This window comes from Piliocolobus tephrosceles, chromosome 11 (genome assembly GCF_002776525.5).
Source record: "Piliocolobus tephrosceles isolate RC106 chromosome 11, ASM277652v3, whole genome shotgun sequence".
NCBI lineage: Eukaryota > Metazoa > Chordata > Mammalia > Primates > Cercopithecidae > Piliocolobus > Piliocolobus tephrosceles.
Genome location: NC_045444.1, coordinates 111,311,706 through 111,338,736, shown reverse-complemented (window position 1 = coordinate 111,338,736; position 27,031 = coordinate 111,311,706). Strand labels below are relative to the sequence as shown.

At 39.2% G+C, this 27,031-nt stretch overlaps 1 protein-coding gene across 4 annotated transcripts in view; it reads left to right on the top strand.

Annotated features, from left to right (window-relative positions):
* Positions 1 to 27,031, top strand: part of DOCK10 (dedicator of cytokinesis 10) — a 279,809-nt gene that overhangs the window by 170,405 nt on the left and 82,373 nt on the right. For all 4 annotated transcript variants that reach the window (XM_023222406.1, XM_023222396.2, XM_026454862.1 and 1 more), the window contains exons 12-19: positions 8,073 to 8,294; positions 8,484 to 8,606; positions 10,458 to 10,540; positions 16,263 to 16,385; positions 19,730 to 19,809; positions 21,639 to 21,826; positions 22,324 to 22,389; positions 25,360 to 25,452. In XM_023222406.1, coding sequence (XP_023078174.1) covers positions 8,073 to 8,294; positions 8,484 to 8,606; positions 10,458 to 10,540; positions 16,263 to 16,385; positions 19,730 to 19,809; positions 21,639 to 21,826; positions 22,324 to 22,389; positions 25,360 to 25,452 — 978 coding nt within the window. The remainder of the gene's footprint in view (positions 1 to 8,072; positions 8,295 to 8,483; positions 8,607 to 10,457; positions 10,541 to 16,262; positions 16,386 to 19,729; positions 19,810 to 21,638; positions 21,827 to 22,323; positions 22,390 to 25,359; positions 25,453 to 27,031) is intronic.

The window sequence follows — 27,031 nt, the reverse complement described above, 5'->3', positions numbered from 1 at the left end:
ATTTCTAATCCATCATCCTCAATTGTCATCTTTCACCTCAAAGAGGAAAACTGATTTCCAGATCCTTGATAGGAGTCACATTGGCTTTCGAAGGCAGAAACCACATTAAGTTTTCACTGTAAACTGGGTCCACATATGTCATGCCTTCATCTATTTCTGATCCAGTGAAACTAGCCCTGTTAGTTGTGACAGTGAGTGGATGGCAGAAAGAATTAACCTTTTCGGAAGACTTTACTTGATACCGACTGACCTGTGTCTTTAGCACCTCAATGATTTGCTTTGAGCCTCCTACCCTAGGTATAGAGCAGGAAAAGGTCCATGCTGTGGACCTCTGATTTAATGAGGAGACTCAAATGGGATGTGCCGTTCTGGGATTAGATTGCCTGGCTTTCCAGCTCACAAGTTGTGCCACGCTGGGCAACGGCCTACTGTCAGTCTTCACTCCTTTAAATGGAGACAGTAACAATACCTATTTCAAATGATCACTGTGGTTACACAGGGTACCGTATCAACGGCACTCAGACATTGCTTGGTACAAAGTAAGCGTTCATTAAATACTTAACCATCATCTAAATATGTGAGAAATTGCATTGAAATTTGTCAAAACTGCATGCAAGTTATTGATATTTGTCTTGATATATGTGAGATTCTTGTTGACAGGTAAGCTAAAATGGAAATGTTGACAGGTAAGCTAAAATGGAAATTATCTTTCGACAATAAGAATCTTGTCAAAAAATGAAGCTTTTTTATATTCTATAACTTTAACTGTGTACTAGGTGTGAGTAGAAATGAAAGTAGTTGAAGTCAGGTTCATTCATTCTCCAAATATACTTACTCCATGTGTCTACTGTGAGCCAGACTTGTCCTAAGAACTGGGAAAACAGGAAGTAACTAGATAAGCAAGGTCCCCAGTGTCTTGAAAATCAGAGTCTTTTTTAAAACAGCGGAAAGCAAACAAGAAAACTAACGATTTAAGTACACATGATTCCAAGTTCTTTAAAAGAAATAAATATGGAGAGAGGTGTTCCAGAGGAATGCAGGAAAGGGTTACTTTAGACAGGACGGTCATAGAAGGCCCTCTCTGCAGAGGTGATTTTGAACAGAGACCTAAGGGTTGGGAAGGATTAAAAACGCAGGTCAGGGGAGAACATTCTAGGCAGAAGAAAGAGAAGTACAAATGCACTGAGACAGGTAAGCTTTAGCAAGTTCTAGGAACTGAAAAGAGTTAGGGAGGTAAAGGACATACCAAGATGACGTAGGAGAAACAGAGATAACATGATGTAGGGCCTTAAGCCACAGTGAAGAGTTTGAATTTATCCTAAGTGTGAGTGGATGCTATTCAATGGTTTAAAGCACTTTAAAAACAAGGTTTAAAACAAAACAAACAAACAAACAAAAACACAAGAGTTGTCCAAGAAGAAGAGTTAGGAGGCTACTACCGCCGTTTATTGCATGGCTTGAACAAGGGCTGGCAAGGGAGGAGAGAAATGGGTGGATTGGACTGGTGTTTTGTAAATTGAGCTGATAGGTTTTCCTCATGTGTTGGATATACTGGATGATGGAAAAATAAATCTCAAGGATGAGTACTGGTTTTTGCTTTGGACAGCTTTACACACGGTGATGCCATTTACTAAAATGGTAACACTCGAGAGAGATTTGCACAATACAGGTCAAAAATACCATTATGAACATGTTTCACTTGTTGGGACGATTAGATATCCAAAGAGAGATATCTTAGGAACAGATTCAAATGCAAGTTTGGCGGCCAGGCACGGTGGCTCATGCCTGTAATCCCAGCACTTTGGGAGGCCAAGGCAGGCAGATCACCTGAGGTCAGAAGTTCGAGACCAGCCTGTCCCAACATGGTGAAACCCTGTCTCTACAAAAAATACAAAAATTATCTGGACATGGTGGTACATGCCTGTAGTCCCAGCTACTTGGGAGACTGAAGCAGGAGAAGCACTTGAACCTGGGAGGTGGAGGTTGCAGTAAGCCGAGATCACACCACTGCACTCCAGCCTGGGTGACACAGTGAGACTCTGTCTCAAAAAAAAAAAAAAAATGGAGTGGCCATGAATGGAAAGACAAATTTGGAAGTCTAGTTCAGACAATAATGTTGTGGGACGGGGATCTAAAAATGTCTATGACCATAGAGAAGGGGCCAGAAACCAAATAAAATACCTGAAGGATGAATAGAGAAGTGACCAAAGAAGTCTAAGCAGAAATGGCTGTTGGGATAAAGATAAACCAAGGAATACTGTATCATGAAACCAACAGTGAATGGGCAGCTATGGTAGTGGTGCCAAGAAGCTGAGAAACATGAAGCAAAAGAGGAGTCCATCTGGTAGATATGGCAAAGTGGAGGATGTTGTGGACTATGGCAAGAGCAACTCCCACGGAGTGGAAAGTGTTAGAAGTAATCTGATCATGCCTTCATGCAGGATTTTAAAATAAAAACAAAACAAAAATCTAGAAACTTAGTCCTTGGAACCATTTGGAAATACCTGTATTAGTCTGTTCTCACGCTGCTGATAAAGACATACCCAAGACTGTGTTATTTATAAAGGAAGGTTTACTGGACTCACAGTTCAACATGACTGGTGAGGCCTCAGGAAACTTACAATCATCGCGGAAGGAGAATCAAACATGTCCTTCTTCACATGGCAGCAGCAAAGGGAAATGCTAAGCAAAAAGGGGAAAAGCCCCTTATAAAACCATCAGATCTTGTGAGAACTCACTCACTATCACGGTAACAGCATGAGGGTAACCGCCCTCATAATTCAATTACCTCCCACTGGATCCCTCTCACGACACATGAGGATTATGAGAACTACAATTTAAGATGAGATTTGGGTGGGGACACAGCCAAACCATATCATTACCTCAAATGGTAATGTCACTTAGTCACCTTGTTAAATAAAAATAGATGCTTTTTTTGACCTAGAACATTTTTAAATGCAATTTGGAAACTGAAAATCAAAGATAGTGGGCTTTTCTTTCTACTGCCAGGGGCATATGACTCCTTCCACATGAATTCCTTTCTTTGTACTAAGATGCATATTCAGAAGCCAAATGCTTGTATTTAGGCCGATCTCCCCAGGCAAGAGAACAGAGCCAAGTACAGAGACCCAAGTTAGTGTGTCTTTTGGTATCTGTCAGACCCGAAGGGTTAAGTTGATTTGGAGTGTTTTGGATGTCGGTGTTGTTTTTCATTTTACAGTTGATACATATGTTGAAAAACTAGGCAATTACTTTAGAAAAATAATTTCATTGTGCCTATGAGCAATAATACAAAAAATAATGTCAGCCTCACCTTCACAGCAGTTGTTATTTAATGCCTTTTTTTTTTTTTTTTTTTTTTTGAGACAGAGTCTTGCTCTGTCGCCCAGGCTGGAGTGCAGTGGCCGGATCTCAGCTCACTGCAAACTCTGCCTCCCAGGTTTACACCATTCTCCTGCCTCAGCCTCCAGAGTAGCTGGGACTACAGGCGCCCGCCACCTCGCCCGGCTAGTTTTTTGTATTTTTAGTAGAGATGGGGTTTCACCGTGTTAGCCAGGATGGTCTCGATCTCCTGACCTCGTGATCCGCCCGTCTCGGCCTCCTAAAGTGCTGGGATTACAGGCTTGAGCCACCGCGCCCGGCCAATGCCATTGTTTTTTAAAAATCACTGCTTATTTATTCAATGACACTCTTTCCTTAATGAAACTATTTTTAAACTCATTGTTCTTAATTCAATGAGCATGTTTTAAATTAATTGAAGTATTTCTCCAAGTTGCTTAGGAGCCAACTACTGCATTTAATGAATGAGATTCTAAAGACTCCCTGAAATAACATCCTCGTGATGAGAAAACAATGTTTGACAGCATGTAATTTTTTAGTCAGTAAATTGAAAACCAAATTCAAGTTGATGGTTTTATAGTATAAAATATTTCTTTGAAAATAGAAATTGACTCCAAAAATCTGAACTAATAAAGCTACATCACAGTAGAACTACATTTAAAATTTTATCGTTGAGTTTTTTTCAGAAGAGTACAGAATTCTAAACACAAGAAACCTATGAATTAATTTGTTAGGCTTTGCAGATGCTTTGTTAAACAAATCCTCACTGAAAAGACAGTGATTTGACATTTATTTTGAAAAGGTGGATTGGAAGAAAGGAATGAATCACCACATGAGCTTTAATTTTTGATGGGTTATCAAAGTAGGTATTTATTTCCATTCACAAAGTAGAAATGAAAATCAAAATGCAACAATTCAGGAAAAAATAATGAGGGTTTTGCTTTGACCTTCAATGTGTTTTGAGTTCTCACTTGAGTTATTTTTCTGTAATTTTTGCATTTTTCAACTTTTGGCAGACTCCCACTACCACAAAACAAGAGTTTTTCTAAATTAATTTAAATTGGTATACTATCAACTTTTACTTTGTAATTGCTTTATATTTTTAAAAATAAATTTAGTGAATTATTTTATATGCAAAAACTTTTTTCTAACAGTAAGGGAGCTGGCAAGTATTGCTAGTATTAAGAAATTGAACTTGTCCCCTTGGTATAAACTAGTCACATTACTACATTTAAAGACAGGAGATACCGTTAAGCATTTAACAAAACCCACAGTATGAGTGAGTCTGTATAATAATAAACTGGACCACAATATGGTGTTTCACTATAATCTGTTTGTCCACAGAATACTGGTAGAGATTGGCATCAACTCAAAATTAAGTAGCATTTTAAAACAGTAAAAATGCTAGTTTTTATAGGCTCATTTCAATTTTAATAACATAAATGTATAACTACATATATGTGCATGTATTCAATATATGTATATATGCACATATTTGTATGTAATTACATATGCATATATTAATTTGGTCTTTGTCTCTGTTGTGACATTTTTCTAGTTGACCATTCTTTCCTTCTTGAATCTTTCTTTGCTTCTGTAATACTCTGGCAGCGTTTTAAAATTTTTTATTTGTTTTTTAAAAATTTTCCCTGTTTCCCAATCTGTTTTATAAGTTGTTTTCCCTACTCCCATCTCCATCCTTTGCATGTTGATACTTTCCAGAATCCTGTTCTGATTTTCTTCTATTTCATGGATTCAACAGGACCCCACACACAAAAACACTCTCAAGTCCAGCTCTCCAGTCCAGCTTCCTCGACTCGGCTCAATACACACATCCAGCTGCCACTGGGATGTCCCGCAGATGACTTTCTATGTCCCATTTAGAATTCATCTTTGTATCTTTATCCCCTATATCAACCAATGGTATGATCATGCACTTCATTTCTTTTATCCTCAAACCTGGGAATTTTCTGTATTCATGCCTCTGTGAAACTTTTTCTCCAATCGACCAATACAAACACATGCAAAGAATATCCAAGCTCTTTAGTTATACTTCCTTAATGTTTCTCAAATGCCTCTCCCACAAACACTTCCTACCAATTTGTCTTTTTGCTTCCACTCTGATCCCACTCTAATGTTCTTTTCCTGTGCTCTTTGATGTCTTATGTCTTTGCACATGTCACACACCCTACCTAGAAATCCCTTCTAACCAACTCTTTACCTAATTCCTACTTCTTTCAAACTTGACCAAGAAATTTCTCCTCCTTCTCATCTTCCATAACTTTCCCATTTTCATATCTTCCACTTCCTTCCTAGCCTGGGGGCAAGAGGTTAAGAGGAAAGCCACATAGAGGCTTGAATTTGGGTAGCACCCAAGAATTGATGGGGAGAGAAAGCCATGAAGAGGAACAGAAGCAGCCCATCCTGGATGTGTTGGGATACAGGTGCAGGGCAGCCCAGAGGAGGCAATTAGAAAAGATGGCTGGTATGGCTGGGAGACTGGTTACTTTGAATCAATAAGTAACTGGTTGAACAAGTAAGTAAACAGATTCATGGTAATGAGATCCCGGGTTCTCACTGTTGGAGGACCTACTTACCAATATAAAAAATGGGAAGGCTAGAATGAACCCTTGAGTGTTTGTATTGGAAGAAGAGGTATGAGGTATAAACATGAACTAATTGGTTTTTAATAAGTATTCATACACAGAGATAAATTGTGTATGTGTGTGTGTGTGTGTATGTGTTTATTTCTTACCTCCGTATGATGGGAGGGCACAGAAACAATGATATCCCAGTGACAGTGAGCACAACAAGCACCCAGATCGTCGTTTGTAAATGTCACCCTCACTATAAGGAACCAGGGCTCCCTGGAGAAATATCTGGAGTATGAGAAGTATAGGATAAGTCTGGAACATATTATTTGATAAAGAAGTACTCAAAAAATGTTGGAGACTTGCCAAAAAAATACCCAGAAGTTAACTTGAATGAATGCCTCTAGCCAAATCTGGGACAATTTCAGCATCACACTAACACTAATTATTGTAAGAACAAAACCCACTAAGTAAAACAGTAATCCATGAGTCTATACTTGTATCAATAAATTAATTAATTAATATCAAAATAAGGGAGAAGGGGAGGCTCATCCTTATGATGGAATACTAGCTAATACATGTAGAAAGAATGGTGGAACTGAAAAATCACCATTGGCCACCATCGTGGTGATTGTTGACTGCAATGCAAGTTATCAATGGAGATGAAGACTAGGGTGGGTTGTGTTTAATGAGTAGCAAGACACGGGGGTAATCTCAGAACATATTTCCACAAACACAAATCAATTGCCAAAGGGAAAATGGTGACCTTTATAATGGAGAAAACCAGCAGGTAAGGTTAACATCACAGCTGCTGAAGGAGTTGACACTGTGTGCTCTTGAAACAATGAAGTATGAAAATCAAGCATCAATCTGAGATTTTACTGCCATAAAAGCATGACCTGAATCCTGTCATGAGGACACACACAACAGACGCAGATTGAATGTATGTCAGAATGTATGTCCTGTACTCTTTGAAAGGCCAAAAACCTGAAAGACAGAAAAAGATTGAGGAAGAGTTTTGACTGAAGTAAACTGAAGGGAAATAGCAGAAAAATATAACGAGTAGTCCTAGATGGGATTCTGGACCAGAAAGAAAAACAGAGACATTGTTGAGTCAACTGGCAGCACTGAAAGGAGCATGTGAGTTGTACAGTGGTTTTAGGCCAATATCACTTTCCTGACTTGGATGGCTGCACAGTGATTAGGCAGGTGAGTGTCCTCATTGGGGGGAAACACTCACTGGAGTATTTAGGAGAGGAATAATATTGGAAACTTGCTCTCAAAGCATTCAGACTGGTTATAATAGGTGACTGTGTGAGCGAGAGCGAGTGCGAGTGCGTGTGCGTGTGTGTGTGTGTGAGAGAGAGAGAGAGAGAGGCAGAGGGAGAGAGACAGAGAAACAGGAGGTTAACAGTTGAATCCGGGCAAGGGGGATAATTAAGGTGGTTTTATGCACCTTATACACAACCTTTCTCTCTATTCAAAATTATTTCAAGATAAGAAAAAAATAGTATCTGTTTTAAAAATGCAACTAAGATACCAACTCGTCTTGGGAAACTTCCCGCCCTCTCTGCCAACAGACTCCCTCACAACCTGATGCTCACCTACCTACTTGCCACAGTGTTTTGTGCTTTAATACGTATCTGTGACACTAATGTGTTAGGAGTGGCTTAGAACAGTGAAAAACACATAATAAATACTCAATAACTGTTAGCTATTATGATGATTCTATCAAGCTGTGATAAAAAAACGGAGACGTGGTTGGTCTAGTGAAGTCCAACCACAGTGCAGTCTGGAAACTTCTAGGATTTCATTACAGATTTTCAAGGGCCTAGGAGACTGAGGTGGCATGTGTTTTCTAAGACTGTAAGGGAAATAACTGGAAGGATTTGTAAGGCCCAACCATGCATGTAAAAGCAACATAAAGAAGAGAGTTCTTGGCAGGGAAACTAAAGAACCAATGAGATACAGTACTGGGATCTAAGGCACTTGCTGGAGGACAGGATTCCGGGTCACTGAGTCAAGGGGAGCTTGCCTGCTGCATTTATTTTATCTACTGCTTTGTTAAATGATGTACTAACGAGGCTGTAGCATGGATAATAATTTTATGTCAAAAACATCTGTTCTTTCTTTTTCATGCAGATTGAGCCTTTTTTTGTGAGTGTGGCACTTTATGACCTCAGAGACAGCAGGAAGATTTCTGCTGATTTTCACGTGGATCTAAACCATGCTGCTGTCAGACAGATGCTCTTGGGGGCTTCTGTGGCTTTGGAAAATGGCAACATCGACACCATCACTCCAAGACAATCAGAAGAACCTCACATCAAGGGACTTCCAGAGGAATGGCTAAAATTTCCAAAGCAGGTGGCACTTTGTTTACTTGTGATGAGATGGAAAATGCGTGTACCATTATTCTTACCAATAGATCACATCAGATGAGCAATTTCCTGAATAAAAATTCCCTTAAAGCTGTCCTTTTTGAAAAAGTGGAATTGTGTACATGTCTACAATGTGATTTCTTCCATGCTTATTAGCTGCTTTCTTTGTACACAGGCTGTATTTTCTGTAAGCAATCCACATTCTGAAATTGTTCTGGTGGCCAAAATCGAAAAAGTCTTGATGGGAAACATTGCAAGTGGTGCCGAACCTTATGTTAAGAACCCAGACTCCAACAAGGTAATGTATAATCTTCATTTGTTTTTATTTGTTTTGTTTTGTTTTTTTTTAATGGAGTCTCTCTCTGTTGCCCAGGCCGGAGCGCAGTGGCGTGATCTCGGCTCACTGCAACCTCCCTCTCCTAGGTTCAAGTGATTCTCCTGCCTCAGCCTCCCCAGTAGCTGGGATTACAGGCACATGCCACCACGTGCCTGTAATTTTTGTATTTTATAGTAGAGACGGGGTTTCACCATGTTGATCAGGCTGGTCTCGAACTCCTGACTTCAAGGGATCAGCCTGCCTTGGGCTCCCAAAGTGCTGGGATTACAGGCCATGAGCCACCGCACCCGGCCAACTTCATTTACTTTTACATTTACTTCATTTACTTTTACATTTAATTTAAGCCATACTTTGAATTATCAAATTTGTATATCTTGAAATACTCACGTATTGATGAAATGAATATCCACCAGAAATTTTTTTAAGCATATCTTTTTGCTTTATGTTCTTTTGATCCGGTAATTTCTGACCTCTGAGAATCTAACAGTAGAAATAAATTCAAATGTGGACAAAGTTTTCACCCCAAGGGTCAGAGTATTAATAATAATGAAACCTTAGGAATAATCTGAGTAAAAGCAAGTGAATGAGACATCAACAATGCTGATGATGAACAAAGTGAGATAAATAATTGTATATCAAATTGTAATATCACTTAAGTGAAAAAAGGAACAGGAAAGAGAATACTGTGCTTTGAATAGTGGAACTACAGGTAATATGTTTCTACTTCCTTCTTTTCTATTAGATATTCTTTAATAATCAAATATTACTGTTTAATAGAAAATAAATATTAAGGCTGGGTGCGGCGGCTCATGCCTGTAATCCCAACACTTTGGGAGGCCAAGGCGGACGGATCACAAGGTCAGGAGATAGAGACTATCCTGGCTAACACGGTGAAACCCCATCTCTACTAAAAATGCAAAAAACTAGCCGGGCGTGGTGACAGGCACCTATAGTCCCAGCTACTCAGGAGGCTGAGGCAGGAGAATGGCGTGAACCCCGGGAGGTGGAGCTTGCAGTGAGCCAAGATCGCACCACTGCACTCCAGCCTGGGCGACAGAGGGAGACTCCGTCGAAAAGAAAAGAAAGAAAAGAAAAGAGAAGAGAAGAGAAAAGAAAAAGTATTAAAAGTCAATATTTTCCATGCCAAAGAAATATACTGAGGAAATAGCTTACAAGAATTGAATCTGAGCATGTATGACAATTTAGGAAGGAGTTTAACAGATTTATGAGAGTCCCATAATTCAGTGTTTGGCAAACTACGGTGTGCAGGCCAAATCCAGCCTACTATCTGTTTTAATAAATAAAGTTTTAATGAAACACAGTCACATTCATTTGTGGATTGTCTATGGCCACTTCCCTGCTACAGAAACAGAGTTGAAAACTTTAACAGAGACTATATGGCCCATGAAACCCAATGTGTTTACTATATGATACTTTATAGAACCAGTCTCCTGCCCTCTGTCATTACAAATAAAAGGGATATAGAATAGACTGTAAATGTAAATTTGCTAATACTTTCCATTCAAGATTTTAAAATCTTTAAAAAAAAAAAAGGAAAACAGTTGATATTCCAAGACATGGATATTTTCTACATTTGAAATCTCCAAACTAAAAAGAAACAAAGAAAAATATTATACAATAGTTTGAACACAGAGGGACATCATTTGGCTCTTTATAAGGTAATATGGGCTAGTAAGACAAAGTTATGCTGAGTTTCAGTATAAAATAATATGAAAAAGGATTTAGTATTTTTTATATGTACAGTTTGTAAAGTGCTATTCTAAACAATATTTGTATTTATTTTTTCTTTAGTATGCACAAAAGATACTAAAATCCAACAGACAGTTCTGCAGCAAATTGGGAAAATACCGTATGCCTTTCGCCTGGGCAGTAAGGTAGGCGGACAGTTACAGCCAACAGACTAGAAATACATTTAATGGTGGCATTGGAAGCTTCAGTTTTGAACATTGTTGTGTTGCCTATTATTTTAATGTGTCTACACCTGGAAAAATGCTAATATGGTCATCTTCATAAACATCTTGAGCTTCCCTGAGACATACCTTTCACAAGACAGTTTAGCAATACGGTTTATAATAGACGGCCGTGACATATGTGCCGTGCGTGCATGACCAGATATGCTATGGGTTCTTGGTAGATATCAAATCAATGTCATAAGTTGTTTATTATGTGTATTTGACTTAACAAATCTTTGACATTATGTCAGTCTTGAGAGTCTGGTGTGCCTAAAATTCAGATAGATGCACTACGATTTCTTATGCAGCTGCATGTTTTCATCTATGCGTAGAACTCAGGTCTATATATGGATGTCCAAATGAAACCATCAAACCAATCATTTAAACTCATTTTGATTTTGATACTGTTTAGCCTAGCCAAATTTATCAGTACCAGTTGCCTCTCTGAAAGAAAGGCTGAGTTCTGTGGACATAGACGGACATATCATTCACTTGGATGCATAACCTCTTCATGAAGAACCATAATTGCTTTTCAGAACTGTTTAATATCATCAATTATTATTGTCCTCCTCAATCTCTTTACATCTTTATTAGTATAAGAATTTCTTAAGTGAGGAAGAACCTGGCATAGACTCATAAGGCTAAAAGGTCAGCAATGTACACACTGAATGAACTAAGAAAGGTTAGAGCTACCGGCCAGGCATGGTAGCTCACACCTGTAATCCCAGCACTTTGGGAGGCCGAGACAGGCAGATCCCGAGGTCAGGAGTTCGAGACCAGCCTGGCCAACATGGTGAAACCCCGTCTCTCTAAAAATACAAAAATTAGCCAGGTGTGGTGGCAAATAATACAGCCCATCAAATATTCATTTGAACTTTGGTAACATTATCTCAATGTATCCAACTTTAACATCCAGAAGGAAGACAGAACCTATTAATTATGCCATTTTTAAGTCTCACAGTTCCCAGTGATGTATATTCAGAGTAAACTCACCAACATCTGTCATAATTTTGAGGTTGTTATTTAAAGTTGGAGATGAGTATGTGTAGGAAGGAGAAATGTGGAAGTTTGGGCAGCAGTAAACCAAGATAGATTCATGCAGTCTCCAGGAATTAGTTTGCCCTAAGGCAGTGCCATAGCAAGGGAGGGAGAGTCTAGGCCTGGGAGTCTGATAAACATTGCAGATCAGGCCACTACTTACTGTGACTTGGAACAAGTTTCTTCTCCAAGTCTCAAGGTCCCCAGCTATAAATTGAAGCTGACAATACCTGCCTTATGAGCAGTATGTGCAGTCTCAAGTGCAGAAGCATTTGGCATAAAATAGCTCATGGAGAGTACTTTGTCCTCCCTTTTCTATCTCTTTCTATAGGAACAACTAATGCCAGGACATTCTGCATGAAAAAGATAGTATTTAGAGTTACAAAACCCTTTGTAATGAATTTGTTTTTATTTCTCATAAGCTTTAAGAGAAAGGCTAACTAATTATAATTCACTGATTAAACATTTTTGGTATTGTTAAGCATTCTCAGTTCCCTCCGGAAAACCTGCTGGGGCAAGTAGAGGCAAGATGTCTGTTGTGAAATATTCCAGTATAACAAAAGTACAATAGTGCACACATTTTTCACTTTAAGGATCCAACATTGCTCTGAGACTTTAGAAGCAGGCGTTTTAGAGCCAGACAGAGCTGAGCTCAAAATCCTAACTCTGGCCAGGCATGGTGGGCCATGCCTATAATCCCAGTACTTTAGGAGACCAAGGTCTCCTGGAGGTTCGCTTAAGGCCAAGAGTTCTAGATCAGCCTGGGCAGCATAGTGAGACCCAATCTCTAAGAAACTTTAAAAAAATTAACCTAGGGTAGTAGCGTACACCTGTAGTCCTAGACACTCAGGAGGCTGAGATGGGAGTATCACATGAGCCCAGAAGCTGGAAGGTGCAGTGAACTATGGTAGCACCACTGGACTCCAGCCTGGGAAACAGAGTGAGACCTTGTTTCTAAAAAAAGAAAAAAGAAAAAAAAACTCACTCTATCTTTCATTAGCCAAGTGAGCATGGGCAAGTTACTTATAACCTGACTTTACCTATTTTTTTTAATCTACAAAAGAGGAAAATAAGAATATCTAATTTACTGGTATAAGGATTAAGGAGCACAGATATGTACCGAATAAAAGACTGTGATTTTTAGAAGTCAATTTTTTCTAATATTATTATTACTACAGAGTCACTTACAGAGATCATACTTACATCACCAAGTCCCCTTTTCTGATAAATTTGGGGCAGTGAAGAACAATATAAAGGAGAGAAGTCAATGAATTAGCCATTATTGAAAGAACCTGAGAAGTTAGGAGAAGTGACAATCCTGCTTTGAAGTTGTCTAGTAAAATAAGCTGGAAGAAAGACAGATGAAGTCTCTAGGGAGGCTGACAATATTACTGACTATGGAAATTATTCCTAGGATAGGAAAGCCAGTGAAACCACAAGCTTAGACCATATTAATGCCCAGTTAGTGGTCTGGTTGTATGTTAGGAAACACCACCAACCTGTGTATATACGTATGTGATTACTTCCACATAAATTTCTCACAACTGAGAAAAATAGTTAGCAGTACAATTCTGAAGATATGCCAAACCACTTGGATTACCTAACCACAAAAAAGTACAAAAGATCCAGCCAAAGATTTTAATTTCTCTTTCACAATGTAGAAACTGCTTCAAATAAGCATGGACAGCATCAGAGGAAGGCTGGTTATTGCCCATGTCTTTACCAGCTTCCTGACATACTTCAATACCTAATTGATACTGCTGATTTTGAGGCTACTGCTCCTTCCTGTTAATGCTTTCTAGATTGCAGTTTGTTTCGAAGTATAGCTTTCAGTGCGCCCTAAGACGTGTTGGCCCTTACAATCAACTGTCATTAAAAAGTAGAACTGACAATTTAGATTATGACCATATTTTTACCCACATCTAATCATCCCTCCCACTGCAGTACACACAGATGCTCATCGCTGTGAACAACGTTTTTTCTGAAATTAATTTGGTGTTCTTATATTTGGCCCCAGCTGCAGTGCCATTTTACAGTGAAAAGGTTATCCTTGGGGGAGGAATGGAGAACACATACAGACGACTACACAGGGTATTTTATACTCACTGACTCGGGAGAAAACTGACCCTTCCGAATGTGTCAGGTTGTGAATGGATCTCTTTCCGTGCATATCATCCCCAGAATCCTATGTGCCAGCATCCTTGCAAGGATTTCCTTGACTACCTCTTTTGTGATTTCCTTGACTACCTCATTTGATATTCTAAATGGATCAGCACTCAACACTGAATTTTTTGAATGAAGCAAAATTAAAATAAACATTTCATTCTCATATCTCTACAATCATGGAAGGTGCACAGTGCAACTGTCATTTAAGATTCCCATACTGACAACGTCTTCAACAAATGGTCATCCAACTTCTGTTTGACTCCTTCCAGAGACAAAAATCCGAGTGCACCCCACAGTGCTTCCTTCTGTCTGTCTTTGTAGAGCTCTAATTATTAAATAATTTATTTTTCAAAATCATCTTCAGCTATCTGAAAACCACTTTTATATGTTTTCTTCCATAGCCACACACACACACACACAAAATATGTCTACTTCATTCTGCACATCATGGTTATTCATGCTGTTTGTGAATGAATCTATCAGGGACATCTAAGGTTCTTTTCCTTTGGGCAAGAAAACAAAAAAACTTACACGAATGGTTTTGGAATGGCTGGGCCATATTTCTTGATTCCTACAATCATACCCCAAATATCATGGTGCTGACACCCTCACAATATACTGACCACTGATCAACTGTAGCAGTTGGAACTAGGTGTTCCAGCCATCACAAAACCCTCTGTGTAAATGAATCAGTTCTTTTTTCTCCTGCCATATACATATATATGTATATATACACACACATGCATATATACATATACACACACATATACATACACATATACATACATATATACACATACATATATACATATATACACACATATATACTTTTTCTTTTGAGACGGAGTCTCACTGTGTCGCCAGGCTGAAGTGCAGTAGCACAATCGCGGCTCACTGCAACCTTCACCCCCCAGCTTCAAGGATTCTCCTGCCTCAGCCTCCTAACTAGTTGGGATTACAGGTGCATGCCACCACGCCCAGCTAGTTTTTGTGTTTTTTAGTAGAGATGGGGTTTCACCATGTTAGCCAGGCTGGTCTCAATCTCCTGACCTCATGATTCCCCCGCCTTGGCCTCCCAAAGTGCTGGGATTACAGGCAGCCACCGTGCCCGGCCACCAGTTATATATTTCTTGAGCAGCCGCAGGTTGTATGGCACTGTGAGCAAAACTTCTCCCATGGTGCTGTACTCTTCATTCTTTTTATGAAAAGTGTCCAGTGTAAGTGAGCAATTTCCATGACAGAGTTGTGGATAAGAGCAAATTGAGTTCCACAATTAACATCTAAACGCCCTTTATAATATTTAAATAAAAATAATGTTCATGTAATATTTTTATTCTGTCTCCCCAATGTTATTTGCCTTTTTACCTTCCCTCATTCACTACTTAACAGAGAAAAAATGAGGAGACAAGTTGAAGGAGTCTAAAAACATCATTCTGATAAAATCTTAGCCTATTTTCTTTTAGTGTTCTATTTAACACTAAAGTTGTATACTCTGATATCCATTTAAATGGTCATCTCAGCCTGTGCATTGAATTCTTCGGTTAACTTAAAGAGTGATAAAACATTCTAGTTAAGGCCCTACATTAGAAGAAGTAAGAATTCAGCATTTCTCTAACACTGAAGTAAGAATTCACTATTTTTCTAACATTGAAGAAAATATATGGGTCTAATTTTTTTTTGGACCGCACATTGTATGATGAGATATGAGGAACTTCATGTAAAACTGACATCTAAGCATGGTACGTATGTGAAGGAAGTATTGTCTGATGTTGCTATATTATTTGGACAAAAGCTATTTCTGTGTTTCAACTAAGCCTAACTTTCCTTGGTTCCAATGAAATAGACCAAGGAAGGAAATAAGTGGCTAGGATTCATAGTGTTCTCTTTCTTTAAAACAAAAGTCTGACTCAGGTGCCTTCTGTATTATCTTTGTCTCTGTCCTAAAAGTTAGGACATGGGTACTTTTAGCTCCATGAAAATGTGTCAAGAGTATGGCCTTCCACACTCACATATACAACCTTATCCCTGTTCCACCACTCGTAAATCCTAGTAATGCCACTCAAATTGAAGTGACTCTGTCCTGCCCAGGTTTAAGGTGTCTTGAAGAAATAATGTAAAAGAATCACTTGTGTTCCTATTCTTCTCCACTTCCCTAATACTCCAAGGTTTTGACACAGTTATTAAATGTGAGACATCATAAAAAATACAGTTGTAATGTGGAATGTTATCACTTTGGATACAGAGTTAAAAATAAGAAATTAAAGATAACAAAAATAAAGTGTATAAATGAAACATTTGTATAAGAAGTTTTCTGTCTTTTTATTTTATAAGTTCTTAGAGCTTCTCTGATTATAAATGAGAAGTTTAATTAATACAGTCACCTTAAAAACACTTTATAAACAATATCCAAATTCCAACCTGAATAAATATTTTCTTTCAGATCAGTATTTAAGGACAACCAGGGAAATGTGGACAGAGACTCAAGATTTTCACCCTTGTTTAGACAAGAAAGTAGCAAGATTTCAACTGAGGACCTGATTAAACTAGTATCAGATTATAGAAGGTATGTTTTTTTAATACTCTTGAAATTAACATAAATCAGCCATGTTGATTTGTTATCGCTTCATAAATACCAGAGGATCTGATTCCCGAATGCCCAAACCTCCAGAAAGCAGACATTTTTCAGGTGACTTCACATATGCTCAAATAGTGCCACAAAGGCAAAAACTACTAGAATTGTATGGAAGGACTGTGAAATGTTAAACTGTATCAGTTATTTATTGCTGTGTAACAAACCACCTCAAAACTTAATGGTTTAAAATAACAACACTGCCACAGTAGTTATACTCCTGAGTCTACAATTTGAGCACATCTGAGTGAGGAGAGCTTATCTCTTCCACACATGGCATGGGCTGAGAGAGATCAGCTGGGGTCAGAGGATCCACTTTCAAGATGGCTCATTTGGTTTTCGGCCAATCGGTGCTGGCTGTTGGCTGGAAACTCAGCGGGGACTATGAGCTAGAGATCTCAGTTCTCTGTGGGGTCCTCTTCATGAGATTCTTTGACTTCCTTATGGCGTGGTGGCTGCATTTTAAAAGTAAGTATCTAGGCCGGGCGCAGTGGCTCAAGCCTGTAATCCCAGCACTTTGGGAGGCCGAGACGGGCGGATCACAAGGTCAGGAGATAGAGACCATCCTGGCTAACACAGTGAAACCCCGTCTCTACTAAAAAATACAAAAAAACTAGCCGGGCGAGGTGGCGGGTGCCTGTAGTCCCAGCTACTCGGGAGGCTGAGGCAGGAGAATGGCGGGAACCCGGGAGGCAGAGCTTGCAGTGAGCTGAGATCCGGCCACTGCACTCCAGCCTGGGCGACAGAGCGAGACTCCGTCTCAGAAAAAAAATAATAATAATAAATAAATAAAAGTAAGTGTCTCAAGGGCAGGAAATGACCACTGTTGATTTCAGTTTGGGGCCCAGAAGCTGTTACAGTGCCATGTCTGCCAAAGTCACCTATCAAGCTGTCACAGAGCCCAGACACAGTACTTAGATTCAAAGGAAGGAAGCATAGACATCTCTGAGTAGAGGGAGTATTAAAGAATTTTAGGACAATGATGTTTTACAGTTATTTTGCTGTAAATATAATCACTCATAATACTTCTGTCATTCAAATACTTTTAGAAAAGTCAGTGGAAATTATTGCCAAAACAGAAAACATATACATGCCACAACATTTTTTAAATGAACAACCATATATCCAACATCTGATGATGATGAGGTCTCTCATTACAAGCTACTTATCATGAACTTCTGACCCTCTAATATACACACAGTATTCTTGTACCTTTTGTTCCCAAATATTGACTCTCTGCCTCTCCCATCTAAGAATCAACAATCTCTAATCCCTTAATTCATTTATGCAAAATGAAAATAATATAATATCATGAAGCAAGAACAGTTAATATTTTCTGCGGCTTCTGTAGAGGATATACTCTATGTGACAAGAAGAGAAGTTTTGCCAATGTTTTGTCGATGATGTTGTTCTGGAAAATTATATAAATCTTAGAAACCAAAATAAAAATGGGAAATAACATCTTGAAGGTCTGGAACCCGTCTGACTTATTTTTGATGCTATAAGACCATTCCTGCCAGGTGCAGTGGCTCACACCTGTAATTCCAACACTTTGGGAGGCCAAGACAGGAGGATGGCTTGAACCCAGAAGTTGGAGACCAGCCTTGGCAACACAGTGGCAACATCATCTCTAATGCAACTTTTTAAAATTATCTGGGTGCGGTATCATGTGCCTGTAGTCCTACATACTCTGGAGGCTGAAGTGGGAAGATCCCTTGAGCCTGGAAGGTTGAGGCTGCAGTGAGCCACAACTGCACTACTGCATTCCAGCCTGGGTGACCGAGTAAGACCCTGTCTCAAAAAAAAAAAAAAAAAAAAAAAAAAAAAAAGGACCACTTCTTACATGGAGAGAGCTTCCTCCCCTTTAAAGGAATCAAACATCCTGGCCAAAACCCATACCACAGGCTTCCTAAGGCCCAGCCTTTCCTCTTTACCTTTTTGCCAGTATACTGAAGCGTGAAAGGCTATAATGCTGAGCAGAAGAGAATAGGCAGAAGGTTCTGGGGTGATCTGTTATAAATAGAGAAAAACAAACTCTAACAAAACCCATGTTATCAGTCAATAGCAAGGAAAATTATTACAGTGTAAATTAAGGCGGCACCCTAGAATACACAATGCAGTGCTCACATTAAATTATTTCATGTCAGCCTCACACTTTATGGCCTTTATTCTCAGTGGTGTGCTGACAAATGTTTCACAACCAACTCTTTAAGGGAACAGCGGACTTGTGCTGATGGCTGGTGTCTACAGTGTAAACTCTCCTACCATTGCTGACTCCAACCCACCAATGGGGCTTCACTGAGCATAGGGTTAGGAAGAGATGTGCGCCCTAATACAGCGTTTCCACCATACAGTTAGAGATGTACAGATAATCTTACCATGTAGGGAAATAATCAGAAAGTGGTGAATTTTGAGTACTTACTACCTTTGTGTTTAATATAATTTCTTTTGTAAGTTTATTTAACTTAATTTATATTAATGGCCGTGTTTAGCTGTCAAGCAAAATTCCTAAAAATTGAACATTCAGCTCTCACAAGCTGAGAAGAGCTGACTCTGACCCATCACTGTAATTATTCCACCTTTCAAAGTAGATTTCCTGAGACTTGCAACTGTTATCAGCAGCTTCCACATTACTCTAAAGGAAGACTGGCGAGAGGTTTTAATAGAGAGTGGGAGGGAAATGCAAGGACTTGAGCCAGGGAGTGCATGTGAGTGGGAGACAGGTGCGGAAGGGGTGTCCGCATACACTATAGGGGTGGGAGAGAGCAGAAGAAACAGGGCTCAGGGAAGGGTCCCCGTCCTCCTTGTTTGTTGGTGAAGAGGAAGAATATGGACCGTCCACTTAGTAATTGTAGCAAAGACCAAGCTTGCTCTCAAAACTTCTTAAAATTCATTATGAGAGTGCATTACTTAAGCCAGTGTAAATACTGTTAGCTTTTGTTAATAAAAATTCCATAATTTACTCTCATACTTTTTTGATCATTTTTGTGTTATCTGAAGTAGAAGGAAATAAATTTAAAATCTTTTTCAGAAAATCTGTCACTTGACCCCTCCCTGATTTGTATTTTTATTTGCAGTATCATATGTATTTTAGTTTGCAAAATTAAACCAGCTAAATAAATCATTCACAAGATTATTTGGGAGTCTGCTGTTTACCCTTAACAAAGCTCAGAATTACAGATGACTACTTTTTCTTGAAAATTGGAATAATACTCTGTGTGTGTGTGTGTGTGTGTGTGTGTGTGTGTGTGTGTTTCCTTGCTCATGCACTCTTCCAGGGCCGACAGAATAAGCAAAATGCAGACCATTCCTGGAAGCCTGGATATTGCTGTTGACAACGTTCCCTTGGAGCATCCAAGTATGATGATGATGTCATGATTTGGTTGCCGAGTTTTGAATATTGAATAGTTAGTGGGTTTTTTTGGTTAGTTGGTTGGTTGGTTGGTTGGCTAGTTGGTTGGTTACAAGGTTTTGGTTTTTTTTTCCCCCTCCAAAAGTTTAAATATGTGGAATTCATGATGCTACAGAAATGTGGAGCTTCTTTTTGCTTCACTAAGACAGATGATGAGTTTTGTAGAGCAAGAACTATATTCAGGATAACCTACCACTTACCTTGTATGCACCATGCACCCAACAAGGTATTAAATTATGTCATTTAATCCTCAAAACCCTGGAGGGTTTCAAAGGAGGAAAGTCAGATTTGGATAGATTAACAAACCAATAATCCATAACGGGAGAATATTCTCCCATTGAGTGAGTTCCTCTCACTCAAAATAGAGGCTAGTTCTGCCATACTGTGCTGCCAGAGGGTTACTCTGAACACTGTGTATAACCACTCAAGTGGCCATGCGATGATTATAACTCAAATATTGTCAGACTCTGTTATTATACAGAGCACATAATTTTTTTTAGAATATGGTCAAAAGTATTATCAGTAAAAAAACTGAATTTTAGAAGGCACTTTTATTAACTTTGTAAGAGTTTCAGAATTTAATTTTTAAGTGGTAAAATTGGTTTGTTTTGTTATTTCTGATTCTACCTTTTAGTGACTTTCTCAGCAATGCAAAAAAAATGAATAAAGGCCTCCTATAATGAACTCTAAACAGGGAAAGGACTATTGCCATGGGATATTTGGATTACCATTGCAGTATTAAGTTTTCCATCCTTGTAACTTTCTACAAATCATTTTAATATGAAATGTAATGAGCATTCTAACTTAAGCCATGGCTGGAAATCATTTTTATATTGATTGGTGTGAAAAAGCAGAGGATAAACTAAGCCATTTCCTCTACCTGATTTGGGGACCATTGTTTTTATTACCTATGGAAATGAAACATGACAAATGAGGCACTCAATATAATACTCTCTTTGGAAGAATGGTAGAATCTTAGAGAAATTTGAACACATAATAAAAATATCATAATTGGTTTTTGAAAAAAGAAAACCATAATCTGATTCTCAAGCATTCGTAGCTAATCATTTTGCTCTTTTGAACACAGTCAGATTTCAGGTCGGGTAAAGGGAGGTAGAAGGCCCTGGTCTTTCAGTACCACAACTTCAGCCTTCAAACTGTTTGATGACAGAAGTTTTGATTTATAAATTCCTAATCATTATTTCTTAAGCTGTTCCTCCAAGAGCAGGTTTTAAAAGGTGATACAAACTGAAGAGAAAAATAAATAAACTGTATCTACTGATGAAGAGAGGGGCTTCAGGCCCGTGCTGTGAAATCCATTCTGTAGAGAGATATTGTTATTAATCTAACTGGTACTATCAGTAATATATCTAATGGACAAAGCTTTGTTCAGTCATATATCAGAATATGTATTTTTTACAGTGTTATAGCAAAGATTGGTGGATTATTTCTTATGATATCTGGTTATTATGTTCAGCGGTTCATTAGTTAAAATTTGTTTTTATGGGAAGCTGAATACAAAAAGAAAATAGTTATAAATCTGTCTAAAATATTTACTGCTTTTTCTGAGACATCAGTTTTAATATTAAGTATGTAGCTTGTTAATCTGCCATGCCCACCTCCTACAAATTTTTCGTGGTACCATAAGTTAATATCAATTGGTGTACAAGCCAGGAGTTTCTATCTTGAGTGGGTTCATTTTAAAATATGTTAAGTATTGTTCACTTTAAAAGAACCATATTAAATGACAAACTCTTATTTTCTGATTTTTTAAGATTGTGTAACATCGTCCTTTATCCCTGTCAAGCCTTTCAACATGATGGCTCAAACAGAACCCACAGTGGAGGTGGAAGAATTTGTTTACGACTCAACAAAGTATTGTCGGCCTTATAGAGTATATAAAAATCAAATTTATATTTACCCCAAACACCTCAAGTATGATGGCCAGAAATGCTTCAACAAGGTATGATACAAGTTTCTGAGATATCATCTTTTCTTTTCACCATATTTAGACCATACACGATAGTTTCTGAATGTGCAAATACAAATTACTATAGGGCAACACTTTGTCATAGAAAAACCTTTTGGAGAAAATGTTTAGTAAGAGGCAGAGATGAGTTTTATCTTAGAAGTGTTTAAGGATGCAGTTTTGTAGCATATTAATAATCTTTTCCAAATCAGTCTTAAATAATTTTGTTCTAGACCCTTTTTTTTAGTTTCTTAAGATACTCTAAAAATAACATGCCTGGCCCCCTTTCAACATGAGCTTTTACTTCCCTTTTAAGTACACTCTCCAGATCCTTCTGTTATTTCAGAACATTACGGATAATGTCACAAGAAAATGTTGAATATTTTACATTTTTCAGATTCAATTAGAAGCTACTTATTTTAGGCACTTGGATTTTTTAATGTTATTTGATAGGAAATTACAATTTCCATTTTTTCTCTCCATAATTTCAGGCACGAAATATAACTGTGTGCATTGAATTCAAAAATTCAGATGAAGAAAGTGCCAAGCCCCTGAAGGTGAGCCAAGTCAGCAAAGGGACCCAGCATAAAAGGGGAAGGCAGGTGCAGGGATTCTTTCCACCATTGTGGGGCTTTTTATGTGAGTGTGGTTGAAAGAACAGTAATTTAATACATTTGTTTTAGATCTGAAACGTACCTGATTTAACAGTCATCATTAACTAAATCTGTTAGAAATTCCAGTCTCATAGCTCTTCTAGCATTTCATGACTTGGGAAAAAAGGACACATTTTTTAAATGAATAACCATACATCCAACATCTGATGATGACGAGGTCTTTCATTACAAGCTACTTATCACGAACTTCTGGCCCTCTAAGGCACACACAGTATTCTTGTACATTTTGTTCCCAAATATTGACTCTCTGCTTCTCCCATTTAAAAATCAACAATCTCCAAGGTAAATGCCAAGACTCCCCCGTGGAAGACATTGCCTTTTTCAAAGATTAGCCTGCCTCTCGGTTCAGCGTGCTCGATTTAAAACAGAACACCCAGCCAGCCCTCGTGTGGTCTGCGCAGAAACACTGCTGCATACTGGCCCAAAGTCTAACGCAGGGGGCCCGTGGGATGCTCACAGTTATGGAAGGTGCACGTGGCCAAGTGCCTGAGGAACTGGAAAAATGGCGCTGGGAAATCAGTCCCGGTTCTTGATCACGTGATTTAGTATGCTCCATAAAACTGTGAGGTTTGCAGGCACTGTGCTGTTTCACTCTACAAAGCTGCAACTGGATGGCATTTTTTAGAGTTCATATTTGATATATAGTATGCAGTTTTTATTTTAGGGATTTCAAACAACATAAAGTAACCCATAAACACTGAGGGGGAAATTATTTGTAGTGGGCCTGCTGCCGATCTTACCAGCTTCGGCAAATCAAAGAATGAGGTAGTAGAGGACAAAACTAATTTCTAACTAACCCCCACCATTCTCTGTGGTAGTCTCCTAAAGCACTCTGTCTGGTACAAATTGAGTCCTCTAATTTGTAGCATTATTCAGAAGAACAATAATCAATTTGAGTGACTGAATTAATCAGGCACAGTAAAGAGAGTCTTAAAAAAAAAAAACTCTTGAGCCACTGTCAGCATCCACTGGCACCAAACTCCAAAACAGTGTTAGCATCAGGAGAGAAAAATTCAAGTGAAATATAATTGTCAAGCAAACAGAGGCAATGATCAGATGACAAGGACATCTGGCCTGTAGAGCAGTGCTTTTACAAGGAAAATTGTAGAAAAGAAGAACAATCACAGGTGGGTCCCCTGCTTCACTGCATTCTAAAATACCACACAGAGATACAGCAAAGCCAAATGTCAGATGCCACAAGAGGGGTCTTGAGCTTTGGACAAAGGGGGCTTATAAGTTATAAGGAAGTGCCATATCACAGCCCCTGGCCTGATTCAGGGCTGGACAGAATAGTAACTTACTGTGGTGGAAATGGTAACCAGCCCTATCCAGAAGCTGGTGTGTCAGGGGCTGGGGTCCAACCAATTCTTGTGGTTGCACAAGACCTTAACTCTAGACCAGAGCTGGTTCCATGGGGCCTATATTACTCCCTTCTCACATTGCTGTGAAGGTACTACCCAAGACTGAGTAATTTATAAAGAAAAGAGATTTAATTGACTCATAGTTCTGCATGGCTGGGGAGGCCTCAGAAAACTTACAGTCATGGTGGAAGGGGAACAGGCACGTCTTACATGGTGGCAGGTGAGAGAGAGAGCAAGCGCCTGCGTTAGAGCAGGAAAAACTGCCATTTATAAAACCATCAGATCTCTTGAGAATTCATTGACTGTCATGAGAACAGCATGGGGGAAACTGCCCCCAGGATCCAATCACTTCTTTCCCTCAGCATGTGGGGATTATAATTCAAGATGAGATTTGGGTGGTGACACAAAGCCTAACCATATCAGGGCCTGTTCAGGAAGCCATTCTACAGGAATCAGTCTTAAACAAGTTAGCCCTTATCCCATGTAAATCGAGAGTCAGATTGGTCCAGGTGATACCCATGGGCTAGGGGAGGTCCTCAAACACTGACCATTGTCTCGGGTCATTGTCTGAGTCATTGCTATTGTCTGGGGTTGCTAACTGAAGAGTTATGGCCTTTTATTTCACTCAGGGATAATTTCAGACACTCATAATTTCAGACTGTTCAATTCATAACTTTTTAAACAGTGTATTTAGGACCCCCAACCCCAGCCGGTGAACAGGCTCTTGACACTGTCACAAGAAGGATTTCAAGGATGACTCAGAAAATAGTGAAAGTACAGAGATTTACTGCAAAGCAAAAAGTACACACTCAGGAAAGAAGAGTGTGGGTGTACTCAAGAGAGACACTCGTCTGCAAGAAGGTTTAGGGCTTCTATCTTTATGGGTTTTTTTACGTTCATGAAGATTTCTAAAGAAAGGTGAAGATTCATCAGAACTGTGGTGCCACCTATATTTATAGCAAATATGGGTGTTTGTAGAACTGCCCAGGTGCTGGTGGGAGTGTGATTTAGTATGTTAATGGGCATATAATGAGGTCCTGGAAGAAACCTATGTCAAATCCAGCACCATGCTGGGTATAGTTGGTCTTAGCCACCTTGGTCCACATCTTCTTTTTTAGGGTCTTACTGGCCACTGACTTATGGAGCTATTTCAACAGTATCCTTTTTGCTAGTCATGTGAAACCTCTGCCTGGAATTATCTGTTCTCCTATGGCCACCCTGTATTATCCCTGTCTCACAGGTATTTGGCCCTGGTGTATTATCTATATGATGAATGAAAGCCATCAAATTATCTTCAGCAGCTTTCATTGTATAATAAATGCAGGGTAGTAGGCCAAAGAAGTTAAAAGTTAATTAGATGCCAGCTTAGCCTGGCAAGTTATCACAAAGTTTGCCATTGTCCCAGGGTTGGTACTGAAGAGTTGTGGCCTTTTTTTCACCCAGGGATAATTTCAGACACTTATAATTGTTCAACTCATAACTTTTTAAACAGTGTATTTATGGAAAACCTGGAGGGACCATCTTCACCTCAGCTGCCTACACAGCAGTTCTGCACCACTCTCAGAATCCAGATTTCTCAGATGAGGTAAGAGCCAGCCCTCCACTGTCCCCAGCAGCTCCTAAGAAAGGTGGGTGAATGGTCAGATAACTGTGTAGTGAGAAGCACTCTCTCTAGACCTCATCAGACTCAGGATGTGCCTTAGCCAGTGTATACTTACCAAGATTTCTAAGCTATATTAATTGACAGTTGTTCCAGGAGTACATTGCAAATTCATGTATTTCAGGACAGGAGTGACCTTTTAAAAAAATGGGATGCTGGCCAGGTGCAGTGGCTCACGCCTGTAATCCCAGCACTTTGGGAGGCCGAGGCAGGCGGATCACCATCCTGGTCAACATGGTGAAACCCCGTCTCTGCTAAAAATACAAAAATTAGCTGGGTATGGTGGCACATGCCTGTAATCCCAGCTACTAGGGAGGCTGAGGCAGGAGACCCGCTTGAACCAGGGAGTTGGAGGCTGTGGTAAGCCGAGATCACACCACTGCACTCCAGCCTGACAACAGAACAAGACTCCATCTCAACTAAAAAAATTAAAATTTAAATTAAAAAAAAATATGCTTTTAGTGATGGCATATATCTTTTCTTCTTTTCTTTTTCAGTGAATTTTTTTTTCTTTTATTTCACTGGCTAGTGAAGAGATTGTGTTAAATAACTTTACCAATGAATGGCAGCATTTCATGTCATAAGGCAGAGAGCAGAGAACTAGAGCCTTAGCCAATTATATTGCTTATGACATGCCTGAACTTAAGTGAGCTTGGACCCTGTCATCTCTAAACATGACAGGGAACAAGCCTTGCCCTGGCAGGCTTTAGGACTCTTGCTGTGTGCCAAGCCTCAAGCTAAATTCCATGCACACAACATCTCCCTTAATCCCCACAGTAATTCCAAGAAGTTGGTACTATTATTACCTCCCTATTTGATGGATGAGAAAACTATGGCTCAGAGAAGTCAAGTAACTTTACCCAGGGTACATAATAAGTGGGAGAAATCAGACCAGGCCATGTGACTCCAGAGCCTGAAGCTTCACCCTTCTCCTCTAACACATAGAAAGTCGTTGGGCTCATGGTCAATTACTATACACGTTAGCTTACATTACAAACAACTTTAGACAAACAAGTTTCAGAAGGTCTGACTAGTGCAGCCTGCTGATGGGACGCCTGAGATTCACAGTATCACACCTTTTATAGGCATTTTCTATGGCTGCTTTCACACATTACCAGCATTTAGCAGCTTAAAACAGCATGCAACTGTTATCTTACTGTTTTGTTGTTCCGAAGTCTGAAATGGCTCACAGGGCTAAAATCGAGCTTGCAGCAGGGCTATGAGCCTTCAGGGGGTTCTAGGAAAGATTCCAGTTCCTCTCCTTTTCCAGCTTCTAGAGGCTGCCCACATTTCTTGGGTTTTGAGCCTTCCCGACAATCCCATCACTCTGACCTCGGCCTCTGTTCTCACTTCTCTTATGACTCTGCCTTCCTCTTATAAGGACCTTTGTGATGACACTGTGCTCATTTGGAAAATCCAGGATAATCTCCCCATCTCATGGTCCTTAACTTAATCACATCTTAAGTCCTGCTTACCATGTAAGGTAGCACATTGGCAGAATTAG